This window comes from Diceros bicornis, chromosome 29, assembly GCF_020826845.1.
Source record: "Diceros bicornis minor isolate mBicDic1 chromosome 29, mDicBic1.mat.cur, whole genome shotgun sequence".
Lineage (NCBI taxonomy): Eukaryota > Metazoa > Chordata > Mammalia > Perissodactyla > Rhinocerotidae > Diceros > Diceros bicornis.
The window spans coordinates 2,918,265-2,935,544 of NC_080768.1; the positions used below are offsets into that span (position 1 = coordinate 2,918,265).

The 17,280-nt window shown below is 39.4% G+C and overlaps 1 protein-coding gene across 1 annotated transcript in view; it reads right to left on the reverse strand.

Annotated features, from left to right (window-relative positions):
- The window catches only part of CSMD1 (CUB and Sushi multiple domains 1), a 1,554,536-nt gene that overhangs the window by 157,454 nt on the left and 1,379,802 nt on the right, over positions 1–17,280 (reverse strand). The window contains exon 43 of the mRNA XM_058524846.1: positions 2,421–2,609. Coding sequence (XP_058380829.1) covers positions 2,421–2,609 — 189 coding nt within the window. The remainder of the gene's footprint in view (positions 1–2,420; positions 2,610–17,280) is intronic.

Consider the following 17,280-nt stretch of genomic DNA (forward strand, 5'->3'; position numbering starts at 1 on the left):
GTAGTAAAGAATTTGGCCTTGCCCAAAGGGAGGTCTGGCATCTGCCCTGGATTCTGGGAGGTAATTTATGGCATATCTGATAAAAGTGTCTTCGTTTCAGGTGAAGGCTGGCTACACCCAAGGGTCTCAGGGTGGGATTGGCCAGGCCAGAAAGACCAGCCGTGCGATTTAGGGTGGGGCCTTTGGGTCACAGGATATCGGTGGGCCTCGAAGCTGATATCTACCACTGGACAATCAATAATCAGTCATGCCTACATAACAGAGACCCAGTGAAATTTCACTAGGACACTAGGGCCCAGGTGAACCTCCCAGGTTGGCGATATCCTGTGCACATCATCGCACATCAATTCTGAGAGAGTGATCCATCTCCTAGACTCCACCCTATGACTCTCTTCCCATGGATGATCTGAATGTGTCCTTTACTACTCGTGAACCACAGCTGTGAGTCTAACAGCTAGTGAGTTCTGTGAGTCCTTCTAGTGAATTACCCAACCTCAGAGTGATTTTGGGGCAACTTCCAAACTTTCAGTAGGTGTCAGGAGTGTTGGCAGACTCGAATGTCTAGAGGACTTTAGCTTCACAATTTGGCCAACCCCAGGAAGTAATCGATGTCATGATGTAACTACAAAAGACAGCGTCACCTTTAAGCTGTGTCCAAAACCATATATTTTGTTATTGTGACACTAACAAAATAATTCTAAGCCAGCAGTTATTTCCATGTTGGAAAACTGGGTTTGAAAAAGCAATGAAATCTAATTAAGTATTTAACTATTTTTCTGATATCAAGGAGTCTCTATTTACATATGAATTCAAAGGATTCAGGCAAAAATTGCAAATAAGAAAAGGGTTTAATCTTAACAATTCAATGTAATTTATATGTATAAATATATCACTTTTTAAATGGAAAGTAGTATGAAAGGGTTTTTTTAAGTGTTTTAATGAAAAAATACCAGATATGTAACTGCTATAATTAATTGTATAAAATATTTTTTTTTTTTGTGGTGAGGAAGTTAGCCCTGAGATAACATCCGTTGCCAATCTCCTCTTTTTCCTGAGGAAGATTGGCCCTGAGCTAACATCCGTACCCATCTTCCTCTACTTTATATGGGATGCCACCACAGCATGGCTTGACAAGCAGTGCGTCAGTCTGCGCCCAGGATCCGAACCTGCGAGCCCTGGGCCGCCAAAGTGGAGCACATGAACTTAACCACTACGCCACCGGCCCCTAAAATAATTTTTTGAATGCTGTTTTATATGTTATTAAACTTGTATTAGACTAAGAAAAATATTTTTTTAAAATATAGCTAAAGGTTTTTTATAGCTGTTTTTATAATGACATAGAATGGAAAAATATAGGCCAAAAATATGATTTAAAAAGTCCACTGATGTGCTTTTGTTTTTTCACTTCTTCAGTAGAAATTCAAACACAGTTGGATGCCTTTCCCTTTTCCCCTTGGGATATAAGTATTTAGCATTTCAAAGATCCACAGAGTTGGTAATTTCTTTATTTTTTATTCAAAGGTACTGTATTTATAATGTTAGAATATTAGGTTTACAGTAATTTTCTGTGCCGTATGCATTCTTCATAAACAAAGTACTTGATCTATTCATTTTAACTTGCTATTGCAAACATTTCAAAGTCATCATAAAAATTAGGTAGCCATACAGAAGCTTTACAGAAGTGATTCCTGCTCAGACCAGGAATAGTCAGTGAATCCAGACTGGAGAATCCAGGTTCTCCATTACCACTCCCCATCAACCGATTTCAACAGCTCCCAAGAAACCCTGATCACCATCAGTATTCAATGGCACTGCTTCATTTTCTCCTAAGACTGTTTCCCCACTATGTCTTTTCTTACACTATTTCTTCTACCTCGGGTGTTCTCTATCTCTGAGTAGCCCGATACTACTATCCTTCAAGGCCCACTACAAAAACGAAATCAGTTTTCTGAAATACGAAAGCAATGTATGATTATTATAAAAGTTAAACAATAAAAAACATCTAGGGTAAAATTAACAAGCACTCTTTCTCCAACTCTAATCCCACAGTTTGATGGAACTGCTAAAAAGCTCAATTCTGCTGTCATCATAAAGATTTCCCAATCGCTTCCCAACCAAACACCATCCTTTTTACCTGCAATTCATCAAAACACTCTCCTTATGTCTGGTTTTGCAATACGAATATTTGCGTGCATTATTTTGTTATCCTTATAATTTCCTTGTGGACAAAGCCTATTTATTCATCTTACTGGCATATGACGTATTCCTGAAATGCTAAGTACAGTGCATTTAACATAATAGATTCCCAATTTTTATTTGTTGAACAAATTAATGAATTCTTGAATATGTTCATTTAATATTTGATGCACTACTATATACACGAAAAATTAAATTGTTCCCAAGAAGAACGATTAACCTACCATCACATCTTGGAAAAGGATAGTTCCAGTTTCTATTGATCCCGTGCTGACAGGTGAGGACCGGGTGGCCGATTAAAATGTACCCAGGATAACACTCAAAAGATATCGACTGTCCCACGCTGTAATCTGAGTTGATCATATACCCGTTCTGAAAAGGAGGTGGATCTGGGCAGTTCTGTAACTCATAGGCTGAAACAGACAGACAGAATCAAGCTCCTATATAAGAAAAGTCAGCCTGGAACTCAGAGGAATACGATTACATACAGCTGCTTGAGAAGAACGTTTTTGATATGTTTTAAAAAAGGTCTTTTCCAAGTTGCCAGTTACCATCCTGATTAAGTAAAACAATAATTAATAGCAACAGAATTATAGCAACTTGCATTTACTGCGTGTTTTAGAAGTAATACAGCATACACTAGACATAAATTTGACAACGTTCATCTTGGAAAGAGAGTATATGAGGTACATTTAACTTAAAGAAAAGGTAAAACAAATGATAATTAAAAGTGCCTATAAAGAATGTCAGGTGAACGTGGACCTAATTCTCTTTTAATTTAAGAGTTAATTATAGGGCCGGCCCCGTGGCTCGGCGGTTGGGTGCACGTGCTCTGCTCCTGGCGTCCCGGGTTCGGATCCCAGGCATGCACCAACGCACCGCTTCTCCAGCCATGCTGAGGCTGCGTCCCACATACAGCAACTGGAAGGATGTGCAACTATGACATACAACTATCTACTGGGACTTTGGGGGGAAAACAAAAAAAGGAGGAGGATTGGCAATAGATGTTAGCTCAGAGCTGGTCTTCCTCAGCAAAAAGAGGAGGATTGGCATGGATGTTAGCTCAGGGCTGATCTTCCTCCCACACACACACACACAAATAATAAGAGTTAATTATACTAGCATTCCATTCTAAGTGCTTCTGACTAGGAAATATGTGTTGTTAGGTTTTGATTTATTTAATTCATTATTCAATACAAATAGGGAAATCCATTCCATTTTCTTAATTTTTTCCTTAAAGAAAAAACAACCTATAGAATCATTGCACTAGCTATTACTATCAGTACAATCATGCTATAAATTTATTTGTTTATTTATTTATTCCATAAAATAAAGATACTGTGAAGTTGACAACAGGATACTCTGGTTAAACCTTGACTGTAGTTAGCAGATTAAAAAATCCTTAATTTCACTTCCCTTTCACATTTCAGCATCCCTTGGTTTCCATTATTTTCATATTTGCTATTGTATAGTGTCTCTGCACAACAGTAAGAGAAGTAGCTGAAGAATGACTGTGAGCAAGAAGACAGGTATCAGAAGATGTACCACTGCGAAGGCCTTTGAGCACCTTGAGGTAATTCCTGGCACCGGCTCGCCCGGGCTCCAGCACCGGGAAGAAGTTGGAGGTACACTAAGCCCTCCCAGAGTGGGAGGGGAGGAATGCTCTCTAAGGAGGGCACAGGGCCGTCTCTGAAAACCAGCATCCACCCTGACTCTGTCAGTCATTCCCAGAAGCCTGTGTTAATCCCCAATTGCTCCGACATCACCCCTGGTGTCTACTGTGCAAGGATGCAAGGAGAGGGCTCTGCTCACCAACAACAGGGTGAAAATCAAATTGGCTAAATCACGTGACAGGACTTTATACATTGTGAGTGCTATAAATAAAGTGATTTCATTTTATTTCTAAAAGCTCAACATTATAAGGAATTACACCTATGATATATTGATAATATCTAAGAGGAAACAAGCTGTTGAAGTTGAGTATTCTCATTAGCTCAATGTTATCTTTTGACGCACAGCCTTTAGAACTCAATACAGAGATATAAGTTTTATTTATACAAAGTCAAGCATATTACCAAGTATAGAATGATTTTTCTGGTGCTGCTTCTTGGTGAAGCTGCATTATGACATGGAATGGCTAGGAAAATTAGAAGGAGAAACTCTGGATGTGAAGATTTATTCCAGATCCATGAGCATTACAGGCACAATTATATTAATGAAATTCAAAATACTAAGGATCATCTGCAGAAGGAAAAGGGCTTTTAACGCACAACTTTCAAATTTGCAATCGAGCATAAAGACAACAGCTGCATGGTCTAGAAAGGTGTTTTCTAGTTGTTTCTCTGCATCTTATCAGTAGAATCTCTCATTGTGGAAATCTACATAGTGCCACGTTTCAAGGGAAAAAAATCTATAGTTGTCCAAGGGAAAAGAGTATCCGCTCCAGTATGGAAAAGTATGTCTTGAAAGCACATCCTTCAGGGCTACGGATGCATGTCTGTCACTCTCGGTTGCTTCTGTAATGTTATCATCCCCTATTTGAAAACTAGATGCTTAGAAAACTCTGCCACCATGTGTAAGAACAGAAATCCCAGTCAAATCAGCATGTAAGAACAGAAATCCCAGTCAAATCAGCATGTAAGAACAGAAATCCCAGTCAAATGTCACCCACACACAGATGCAGACACACATACACACTCACACACGAAGGCACATTCACACACAGACACACACAGATGCACAGACACACATACCACATATGCACACACGCCATGCACACTCACACACATGCATATACACACATGCCAAAACACACCCCATCCATGTGCACGTGTGTGCAAGCACACACCTATACATGTGTTTGCACACACATCACAAACACACATGTGTATGTGCATGCAGATACACATCACATGCACTTACACATACCACGTGCACACACCTCATACACGCGTGCATACATACACAAACTCGTGTGCATGTGCCCATACATGTATGTGCACACACACACATCACATACGCGCACACATGCACACTCTTCTTCTCCATTCCCTTACTGTGCTCCTCTCTGGGCCAACCTGGGAAACACTCAGAAGGCCGCCCTCCTCTCTGAAGGGCCGCCCCATGCTGAAGGCCACGAAACAGCCTTTTCCTGAAATCCAGGCCCAGATGGTTGAGCCAATACCCACAGGGCGTGGGATGCCTCCTTGCAATGTTGTTATTTGAGTCTAAAATGACTGTACAGACCCACGCCCACAAAAAGAACAGGGAATCCCAGACTGTGCTTCTTTGCAACCCCGTTTCTTCTTTATTACTCTCTTATAGGAAATTCTAAGTTTGTTCCCATTCTTGTTTTGCTTGAAATACAATAAACTCTGTTGAAGAAATGAGTCCCCTAATATGTCAAATAAAACTGCTAATAAAAACTTTCTTAAAAACTATCCAAAACGAAGGCCAATTTCCATGGGAGGAGAATCCAGTACAAGGATATTCAACGTAACCTCATCTGCATTGGAAGACTCCATCCATGCGTCAGCAGGGCCTTGGGGTATCGATACAGGCATCAATATCCCAGTGAGTTATGAATAAGGTAACGGTTAACTGTCACATGAAGCAGCACTGGACACAGGCACAGACACACGTGCTCACACACATTCACTCACACACATGTAATAAAATGGAAGACGATTTCCCTGCTTTTGCTATGTGTTTGTTGGATAATTTAAGAACTACAATCAAGTTCTCTTTAGGGCTATAAGAAGTTAGATTTGAAGGCTCTGCCCACTTCTACTCATTTGTTTAACTCTGTGAACGGGACTGAGATGGACATTTCAAAGGTGCCATTCAGGAACCTCATGATTCCAAACCCAGTAGCCGTGGGCTGCTCTCTCTATTACATCAAAAAAAGTGGTTTTCCTTTTCTTTGTGGCACCAACACAACTGTCCCGCGGAGGGGTTAAAAAGAAAACAAAACAAAACAAAAGAGCGAGCAGCCCAGGTAGGCAGGGCAATAGCTTTTATCCCCTATTCGTTTATTGAGTGAAATAAAATTATGTATTGAGTGTCTGCTATGTTATAAATATTATTTATAAATGGAAACTAGACAGAAATGGGTCTTGCTTTCATGAAGCTTACATTCTATTTAGGGAAATAGACACAAATAAATCAATATATTGGTAACTATATAAAATAATTGTAAGTTTTGTAAACTATTATTAAAAAATAAACAAGGACTGAAATAAGAAAAGAACAAAAAGGCTGAAGGAAAGTAAGAGTGGTCAGACATTGCTTCCTTCACAAGGAACATTTCAATCGAGATCTGAATGGAGAGAAGGTACAGCCAGGCAAAGACCAAGAAAGGAAGGCTCTTTGGCCAGAGGAAATAGTGTGTGCTCCAGAGATAGAAAGAGGGCAGGTACTTCAGAGGAAGTGGGGAGCTCAGGGAGACGGACCTCTACCGCCGGTGCCCCCACCTTCATGCCTCTTTCACAGTCTAGGGAGTTCTTAACAGGGGAGGATCTAGTAATCAAACTGGTCAGACCATAGGTGGTTCATTAGAATATGTTTTATAAATGGACATAGACTGGTTTTTAAAAGCCAGGACCCATTCTTCATCTTCTAAATCATATCTGCCAGGTAGAAGACCTTAATACAAAACCTATGGCTCATTTCAGAGTTTTCTTAATAATTTAAAAGGCAAATTAATTTTTTTTTCAATTGTGAATGATACACTAAGTATAAATATCAGTTACGCTATTTTCAGATCTTTGTTCCAAATCTCTTCTTCAGTGGAGTACTTCACTATTTAAATGTCAACATCAATGTTCTCTGAAAGTTTTCATTTCAAAGTCACAAGTCACCTTCTCCTGTCTTTCCCAAAGTTTGATTCATAGGCATATTTACACAGTGATGTATGTGTGATTGGCAGGACTGTATTAGGAGTCAGAATTAAAGCAAATAAAAAGAAGTAACAAAAACAATTCTTTAGTATACTAAAAGTAGATGGAATTTGGAAGGATTCCCGCTATGTGTTGTTTAGCACAGGTGCAGTGGATTTTGTATTGCCTGCTCTGGCCACATACAAGCACCTGTGAAGGTCTGCAATGCACAGGTATTCCCGGCTGCAGAGGTTGGAGTCTAATTAACGTGAACTCTGGGTTTGAGCGTGAAGGATCTCTCAGTTATCAGAATCCTCGTGCGAGCATGGCTTTATTGTTCTGTACTCATCACACATGGTGAAATCATTAATTCTCATAAATTGATTTTAAAAATATAAAAAGTTTTCAGGAAAAAAAAGCCATCAACTAAGAGAGAAAAAGAAAAGACCAGGTCAGTGGAATTTGCTAAAGAAGTCACCTTTTAGCGTAAAGTAAAAGTCATGATTTTCAAACAAATTCTGTTAGAACCGAAGGCCATGAACTTGTTCACATATATGTGCATTCCTATATTTGACAATTCCTAAAGACTTTTAAAGGTATTAACAGTTCTAAAAGATTTTGTTGTATTATTTATCATCAGAAGATGATTTAGATCAGAAGAAGATGAATTAGAAAGAGAATCATCAGCAAACAGAGAAATCGGCTTGTGGAGTACATACAAGAGCCTTGAGGTAGTTTTGTAAAATAGAGGCCCTGAGGTGTGCGATAGGGGAGCCCTGTGCCTTGAGCTCTACATGGTTCTCCCCACATAATGCATGTGGGATCTTGAACATACCACTTCAATTCCAGGAGACTCATTTCTTCATTTATGATAGGAGAACAAATATTATCCACAAGAATTAAATGTGATGATAAATGCAATGAACCACGGTTGGCACATATCAGCTCAATAAAGCTAAGTCCTGACTATAAGAAATTTCTAGTTTCTGTGATAAATATATTTCGTTATTCCACATACAGCCCTTAATGCTTTGGTGGAGACAGCAGGGATAGAGAGTCACTGCTTCTAACATCAGGATACTGTGAAATATTTTAAGAAAACAGCATTGTTACAGGGAGGAGAGCCTGCAGTTTGCATTAACATCTACACTGAATACGACTTTGAAGCCCCTTTCAAGTCTTCAACTTCCCTCTCCATGAAAAAATTAATCTGGGGTCCCAGCAGTATCTAAGCCATGCGTGGCAGTCCACACAGAATTTCTGAGGTGCACACGTACATAAGCTCACGAGTTTCCCAGACTGGCCATTACAATGACTAGGATGGCACATTACCTTCATTTGTAACAAGGATATGATCCTGGTTCTCACTTTTAAGATAGATTATCCATCTAAATGTTCTTCATTGGTTAACTCCTTGATCCCAATGCCTACAGATGAAGTCAACCAATATTATTGCTAAGGTTGCAGCCCATCCCCCACTTTTGGGATCCCCAAAGGCTTCAGTGGGGGATGGCTAACCAAATCGCTGGCTCACAATTGCAACTACGTTTGTGTCTTGTGCCTTGACCAACCAAGGATTAGGTGTCCAGTACTCCTTTTGCATATTAGGCTTTACATTGTGGAGAAACTCTTATTTTGACTCAAAGGAATTGTTGGCCTCACTGAGACTGCCGACTCACACATCACACTCAGAATCTGCTTCCTTCATTGCATCAGAAGCTTGGGGAGGGCTGATTAAGAAGCATGCAGTGAATCTCAGCTGGAAGGTGGACATCTGAAGGCTCCGTCCCCTGGGAGACACATCTACTGATGTACATGTCTAGGGATGCTTTTGGTCAGAGGAATAGATCTCTTAAGAGACAAAGTGGTTGAGATTGTTACTTTTACTTTTAGCAAACTCAGAAAAGGACAAGCAAACCCACATGATCTGCAGGAAGAAAACTGGTCAACTTTTCAGATCTGGACCCTAGGGTCTAAGAGTCTAGTCCATGAACTACCATTGAAAAAGGATACCCTACAGTGGATGGGAATTGATACAACTATTTGTGATCCACTGTTTTAAGCATTTCTATGTGAAATCAGCTTCTTTATAAAAAGACTCATGTTGACAGCTTCATTCACTCATGCAGATGGGTGAAAAAGGAGAGAGTAAGCCCCTTGCCCTGTTCTTCTAGTTAACTCAGAGTGGCTCAGAATACCACATTGAAAGGAAAAAGAGTAACAGTTTTAGAAGTACATCATTTTCATGTATAAATTATGATCATGTCTATAAGGAAGAGTTAGTGTGCTTACACTGTCAGTTAGAATGAATTCTTCAGTTGCTCATTGCACATAAAGGCAGTTTCATTGCTTCTCCTCCTAAAGGGAAAAACTGGTATCCACAAACTAGAGCCTGTTTTCTCATCAATTAAGTTCCTTAGTGTGGATGAATAAAACAGATTTAACATATCTTATTTTTTTTAAGTGCTTAGCACGTATAGCAGAAGGAAAGAGAAAAAGAGTGGAACTTAGAAACAAAGAAGACATTTTTACTTTCTAGGGCTGAAGCACTTAAAATTATCTTTATGTTTTTCAGCATTGAACAATTATGCTTTATAATGTAAGAAAGAGAGAGAGAGAAAGGAAGGAAAGAAGGAAGGAAGGGAGGGAGGGAGGGAGGAATATAGATAAATATTCAACTTCTCCAAATGTCAATTTACAAAAACCAGAAGTAAAAGAAGTCACTAAAATTCTTAATATGCCAAAATTTCACAAATATAGTGAAAAATCTAAAGTACCAATAAGCCCATACCAATACCACAAGAATAAGCTAATACACAGAATTTTATCCTTCATAGGGGAATCCTTTGTTTGGATCTAGGAAAACATCTATTATTCACATCCATCAATCTCAGGTGATATTTGCTTCAAGCATTTAAATTATAGGTGCGTAATGTGACTGCCAATGGAATCATGTAGTCATCTTTCTGATATCCATTATATCTCCTGACTAATATCTCATCAGTTGATAAATATCTTCATACTATCATCTGTTTTCCAGTTCTTGACTTAGAAATAGGGTACATGAACTCAATTTTATTTAACACAGTTCTTCTTCTTCCATTTCTCAACTTCTATAAAAGTCATTTAGCTTCAAGACAGCTACATCTACTGGTAACATTTTTGGCCTTTATATGGCCATAAATAAATGACAGGACTTAAGAATAAGGGGTACAACATAGACATCGCTGAGAACGACAAGCATTAGCTGCATGATTTATGCCTCTTCCTGTGAGTTATTAATTACAAGCTTAACTTAAAAAGCTCAAGCAGAACTCAGGAATTTTGATGTGACATACAAATCAGAATTTTTGCCAACTTATAAATTTCATAAAGTGACGAACACTGATAAACTATCTAAGTATCATCCCTGTCAGATATGATGCCCTACCCTACAAGAAATTAGAACACCTCAAATTCATGTTCTCATTCTTTTTATTTAATTCATTTTTGTATCTCTCAATTATAGCAAACTAATTGCCTACAATAAAAAATACATTACTTAGAGCCTATTTTTTTAATGTGGATACTTAAACTCAGTTGTCAAGTAAATAAAACATTTGCTCAACCAACCAGATGTTTGGCCTCAATGAAGACTCACAAATTCAAAGCCTATGGTCAGCAGAGACCATCAATGATGAAAGCTGGCAAGGAGCTAAAGGAAACTTTTGAAGTCAAGGCCTTCCCACTCTGAGAGGGGCGGTCACTCTGACACTTCAGGGGACTGTCCTCGCTGTGAACGCTGGCCAAATGTTTCCATATCCCAACATTGCACAAGAAAAAGGGAAAGTGGATCATGGGGTATTTCACAAATTACGTGAAATCTAATTCTAAATATTGACAATCTAAAACATATTAATATTTTGCTACCCAACCACAGCGACTTTATGACCTGTGGTCCTGCTGATTCCTACTCTGACTTGTTTTGTTTTGTGTTTTTTTTGTAGACCATTCTTTTTGGATTGAACCAATTGGTAGCTTTGGAACCATGTAGACATGGCCTTAATAAACCTATCTGGAAAATATCAAGAGAAATAAAACAAAAAACGTTTTTTGAACTATGAAAATTGCAAGTTACGTAAGATAAAATATAGTTTCAAAACTACACGGCAAACAATGCTACCGTGGGAATTTGCGTCTGACTTTTGCAATGTCAATAAGGAAAGAAAAGTTAAATTTTGAATACAGTATTAAGAATATTCAGAATGGGGGAGACTTCTCAAAAGTTCTCGGGGTCAACCGAGATGGACCATTCAATTGGCAACTTATGGTTTGAGAGATAATTATATTTTTCTTATTGACTCAGATAGTAAGATCATGCCAACTAAACAATGGAGATTACCATGTAAAACCAAGTTTAAAATGATGATCATGAATGAATTGAAGTATATTGGAATATACTTCAAAAGGAATAGAGAAGGGGTAGGGAGCAGACATACAGAAACACGGAAGAGAAGCATGGAATTCATAGCAAACGTTATTTAGATTTTAAGTTGAGCGCACAGCCAGGTGAAGGTGACACATGAAAGGAAAGTGTGTTGAAGGTGAAACTGGCATCTCCCCTGGACCCCTGCCATGGCCTCCTCTTGGCGTTTTTTGCTTTCCCTCCTCACCCCTTCCCCGACAATTCATTCTCTGTATTGCAGCGATTTCTCTTTTGCCTAAAACCCCTCAATGACTTCCCATTGCACCTGGAAAAAAATGTGAATGTGTCACAACTCAATTCCCAATTAGTCTGAATCCTGCAAACCCCTCAGACCTTACTGTTCCCAGCTCTCTGCCTAGATTCCTCTGTCTTTTGGACACGTCAAGCATCTCTCCACCTGGAACACTCTTCTCTTGCACTGTACATCCATGGTTCCTTCCCATCCTCCAAATCTCAGCGTCAACACCATCATCACCCTGTAGGGCTCTGCAGCCCACCACCACTGTCTAGACATCACCCTAATTATTTCCTTCCGAGTAGGTACCAAAAACACTGCTTTAGCATTGTCACGTCTTCATCACCCATGCCTGAAACTTTAGTCTCTTAAACATATCCTTTTGCCTCCAGTCTCCCTCTTTTTACCAAACCTGTTTCCTGCCTCCGTAAAAATCCATAATCTACATTTTACTAGATTAAGCTTCTAAAAAATGTGTATATGACTCATGCAATTCTCACTGCTGTGGACTGAATGTTTGTGTCCCTGCAAAATTCAAATACTGAATCTTAACCCCCAAGTTGACGGTGTTAGGAAGTGGGGCCTTTGGGAGGTGATTAGGCTGTGAGGATGGAGTCCTCATGAACGGGATCAGCGTCCTTATAAAAGAGACCTCAGAGAGCTCCCAGGCCCTTCTACCACGTGAGGTTACAGTTAGAAGGTGCCCTCTACGAATCAGAACGTCTGTCCTCACCAGACACCAAATCTGCCTGCACCTTCATCTTGGACTTCCAGCCTCCAGAACTGTGAGAATAAATTTCTGCTGTTTATAAGACACCCAGCCTATGGTATTTTGTTGGAACAGTCCAAACAGACTAAGACACCCACTTTAAAAACCTTGAATAGTTTCTTATTGCCCTCCAGGCTTCATAATAATTTTAGTATGGATGCCTTTGGCTTCTGGTGAAGTCTATTAACCTTCTCAAACTAATATTTTAAATGCATAAAATAAACTTTAGAAGATTACAAAGAAAATCAATCATATTAAAATATACTTATGAAGTGTAATGAAAGCCGAATTTGTGGTCTAGGATTATATATATTGTTATTTCACTAAACAACAGGTAGCAGGTCTAATCACTAATGTAACTTCAAAATACTGCATAATAATATTTTGAAATATCTGCAATAAATGTAATAAACATGGAATTATCTGTGATTTGGTGATGAAGTACAGGTAATGCTAATATTACATTAGTATCATTAGAGGTAAAGATAAAAATATAAAATATGTGTTATATTTTTACATTTATATTTTATAATCTATGTGCATATTTATACATATATATAATATAAATATGCATTTTTTATCATTCAAGTCATGGAACCCTTGAATTCTAGAAACCTCGGTCTAGGGAATAAAATTCAATGTTTTTTAACATGGGATTCAAATTATTTCACAGTCAAATGTCATCACCCCTCAGCTCATCTCCAACTCCTCTCTCACCTCTGGCATTGGTATTTCATCCACCAGCCACACCGCATGTTTTCCACACTGGCCTCAAGGTCCTTTTCAGACAGAAACTCCTTAGTGAAAAGCCTGCTAGCAATGCCACAGAAGGCGATTCCCTCAAACTTCTGCAAATACCTCAGTTCTAGAAAGTCTCACACTGGATTTAAATGTTGTAGTCAAAGATCTAGTTTTCCTGCTAAATTATGACATTGTTTACAGCTGAACCATGTCTTATTTTAATCTCTACCTCTTAGCCAGAAACTGAATTCTGGTGCTGGCCTAATAAATGGATAGTCTTCAAGAAAATAAACAAATTACAATTGAACAGGTTTAGATTACAGAGAACTTAATGAGTTACATGACACCATAATGATGGGATATTCAAATACTGGAAAGATTAAATACTGATCTATACTCTGAATCTAAGCTGATTTGACTCTAAACTGTCAAGTTGGTTGCTTCGAACTGATCAGATCTTGATAGTTACTTGCGAGATATAATATTTTAGTGAATAATGGAAGAATCCATCCCATATATACACATTATAAACCTAGCATGGCAAAACAAACAGAAGGAGAGATTGTGATGGGACAGTACAATTGAAAGAAAGCAACCAAAAATATTGAGTTTTTTTCTGTTTTGAGACATACTTCATATTAGAACTTTAATTATTAAGGCTTTGTTTATCCACATCCAAAATTTTATGGTTGTATGTATACCTCTTTTAAATGAATTGGGAATCTTTCCCTTGGAAACAGTCAAAATATCTGAAATTGGTTTTAAATTGAATCCGCAGGTCTGAAACTTTATGGTGTTCTTCATCAGTAGATAACTTCTACTCTGAGAGAATTCACAGGTGAACTTCACCGTTGAAGGCGAGGTGGAATGTCTGAGTGTGATCGCAGACTGGGTTTATACTACTGCAGCACACTGTTGATCCAGGACTCTCCCTCCCTTGCATCCCTAAGAATTGCACCCTTATGTTCTTTGGGAAAGGAGCGCGCCCAGATTGAAAAAAAAATTACATTTCTTTGCTTTTGTTTCAGTCAAAGGTGGTTAGAGAACAGGTTTCTGCCAATGAAACGTGAGCAATAATCACGAGCATGGAACTCCCAGTAGTAACTCCCCAGGAAGCTCTCTCCCCTCCCCCATTTCTTGTCTGAATGTGGACGTGACATTGGAGGTGCAACAGCCCTCCTTGCACCACATGGTAACATGAGGAAAAGGCGAAAAAGGTTGAAGAACCGTTGGCTTTGACATCATCCAGCCAGTATCCAGTGCTGGCAAAAGTCGCCCCTGAATTTCTCACAATAATTGACATTTATGAGCAAGACAGCCTGGCCAGGTTTCCTCTCGACTCTGGGCCCCTCACCTCCCTTTGCTTGGAGCATTTATTTTAGAAAACTCGTCATCGTAAATCCTGTCTCTGCCCCTTTGTGATGTATGTAAATCTTTTTAAAAGCCTCTGGCGGGATTTACAACCTAGGACCCTCTTTCTCAAGGACCTGGAAGACACCTCTCTGAGATGCAATCAGGGACAACAGTGCTCTCATCTGCAGCCTCTGTGGGAGGAGAGGAGCCTTTCTTCACTGGTCTCCAAGCTGTATCACCACCTTCCATCCTGCAGATAAGAGAAGGTTGACTTTCCCTTTGGGTAAACTGCCCCCACCCCCACGCCAGCTCTTAGAAACTCTCCAGCTCTTAGTTTGTATTCATTTTTAAAACCTAAATTTGGAATAAACACCTTAAAGAACATTTGTCTATTTAAAAAACACCCTTTGGGAAGCAACTGATCGATCCTCCACAAAGCCAGAGTCAGATGCAAAGAAATCCAGAAAGTCTTTAATCTTACAATCTCTGCAAAATCCTCTTGCCTTTTTCTCAGGAAATCGGGCCCAAAGCATTCTTTCTCCTTAAGGTTTGGACGGCGCAGGTCACATGCCAAGATTGAAGGTACACTGACCTCGGCCAGCTTGACCAGGCCTGAGTGGTCTAGAGACAGGTACTCGAAGTGAAAGTGACAACCCACAGGTTAAGACAGGAGAAAACCATCCTGAGACACCTTGACGTGAAAGCCCCAGGTGGAGACCCTCCAGACCGGGTCCCAGAAAACCAAACCTAGTCACCTCCACTGTCTCTGGAAGTAACGACCTTGAACACAGGTAGCTTTCCGTTAATTAAACCTGTTCTATATCACAATCTTAGAGCCACGGCCTACCAAGCTGAGACAACACCCACTTCCTGGTAACTAATGCCCAGATGTACAACAAAACAGTTACAGAAAAGGAGAGTCATAGGAAATGATTTCATGAAGATGCTGTAGAAATTAAAGTAGTGTTTATAAGCCACTGATAATTAATAGGTGTGATATATATTATATATTACTTCTAACATGATGGCTGTTCACTTTCTAAGGAAAATGTTTAGATTTAAACATATATATACTTTAAAAAGGCTTCTTTTAAAATTCAAAGTGTCGCCTGAGCCCTGCAATCCTAGATAACAGGGACGTGAGGAAATCCTCCCCTCCCACTCACACACTCTGTGTTCCGGAAAATGCCCCCTCCCCACATGACTTAGATAAGATGCAAGGTGCCCCTTGGCTTACCTATGACCAGGCCAGACAAAATCCTCCAAATTCCCGGGCTTTGCCTTATGAAAGGTTAGCTGAACCATTTTGTCCCCATTGATCAACTGAAACAAATGCTTGTTAACCAAATTTTAGTTAAGCTTCTCTCTTTCTCTCAGGCCCCGAAACTTTGGTCCCCAGCCCCTCCAAGAGCAGGCTGGCCTCAGAGAAAGACCTTCTCTGACCCACCATCCCATCATGGCTTCTCCTGTTCATCCCAGACCCCACATCCAGTTTCTTCCAGCCTTGTTTACTCCTCTCTGTAAAGGAAAACCTCTTTTCCTAAGCCTTGAGACACTAAGCTTATGGTCGGAGCATTGTTGTCTCTATTGCAATAGACCTCTGCCCTCCCTTGCAATAACAGAGCAAATGGTTGCTTGGCCCCAACTGCCCTGTTGAGTTCTTGTATGACTCTTTGAAAGTGCTAAATCCATTTTAGCTCAATAACCCTTGGGGAGAGCTTCTGAATCTCAGAGGTCATGAAATTGGGTAGTTCCTGAACAATTATACTTGAACCTGCAAGAGACAGGAGGGCCACAGCTGATGTCTGGGTGACGTGTGACACTAGGCAAAATCTAATAGCCAATTCTCAAGGCGCATGCTAGAAGTATTTATGGGGAACATCTGACTCACAGATTTTTGGCCAAGTTATTTTAGCAGCTACGCGACTTGAGATAAGTGGATCTGTCAGGTGTCATGTCTACACACTGAAAGTTGTTATCTGCCTTTTTCCTACAACCCTTGTCTGCAGCCCATGGATGGTCGACGGGTTTTGTAAACTGTGAGGAGAAATTGGCCATTTTAAATTCACTCCATTAGGTTTAAATGTTTTACATATTAGTGTGACTAAAATATTCAACATAAAATCTAAAGATCTCACTATTTCTCTTTGTTTATTAGAAATGTAGTGGTTAGCTAATAACGATTACTTTGGAGTCAAATAGATTTGATTCCAAGTAACTACTCCACACACAGCTACACAAATTTCCACAATTTGCTCAACCTCTCTGAGCCTCAGTTTCCTCAAATGTAAAACGTGTGTAACTCACACTTAGAAAGAATTTATGTGAAAAGCAGGAAGCACAGACTGTGGCACAGAGTGAGTGCTCAATAAATAATAGTAATTATTGTTATTATTTTTAATATAGCAAAATGGGGACTAGCTCTTTCAGAACAACCCGCAATAAATTTACGAGAGCAAATCAGGAAGTGTATATGAGAGCACTAATAAAAGTCTCCTGCATCATGTAGCTATAATACATCAGCATACAAATATTTCATTTATATAGAGTTTTAATCCAATTATGTGGCAGATTCATTGTATGTTTACTATTTTGTTGTTCCAGAGCCCCTTCTCACAGGAAACTGTTCTTCTCCTTCTCAACC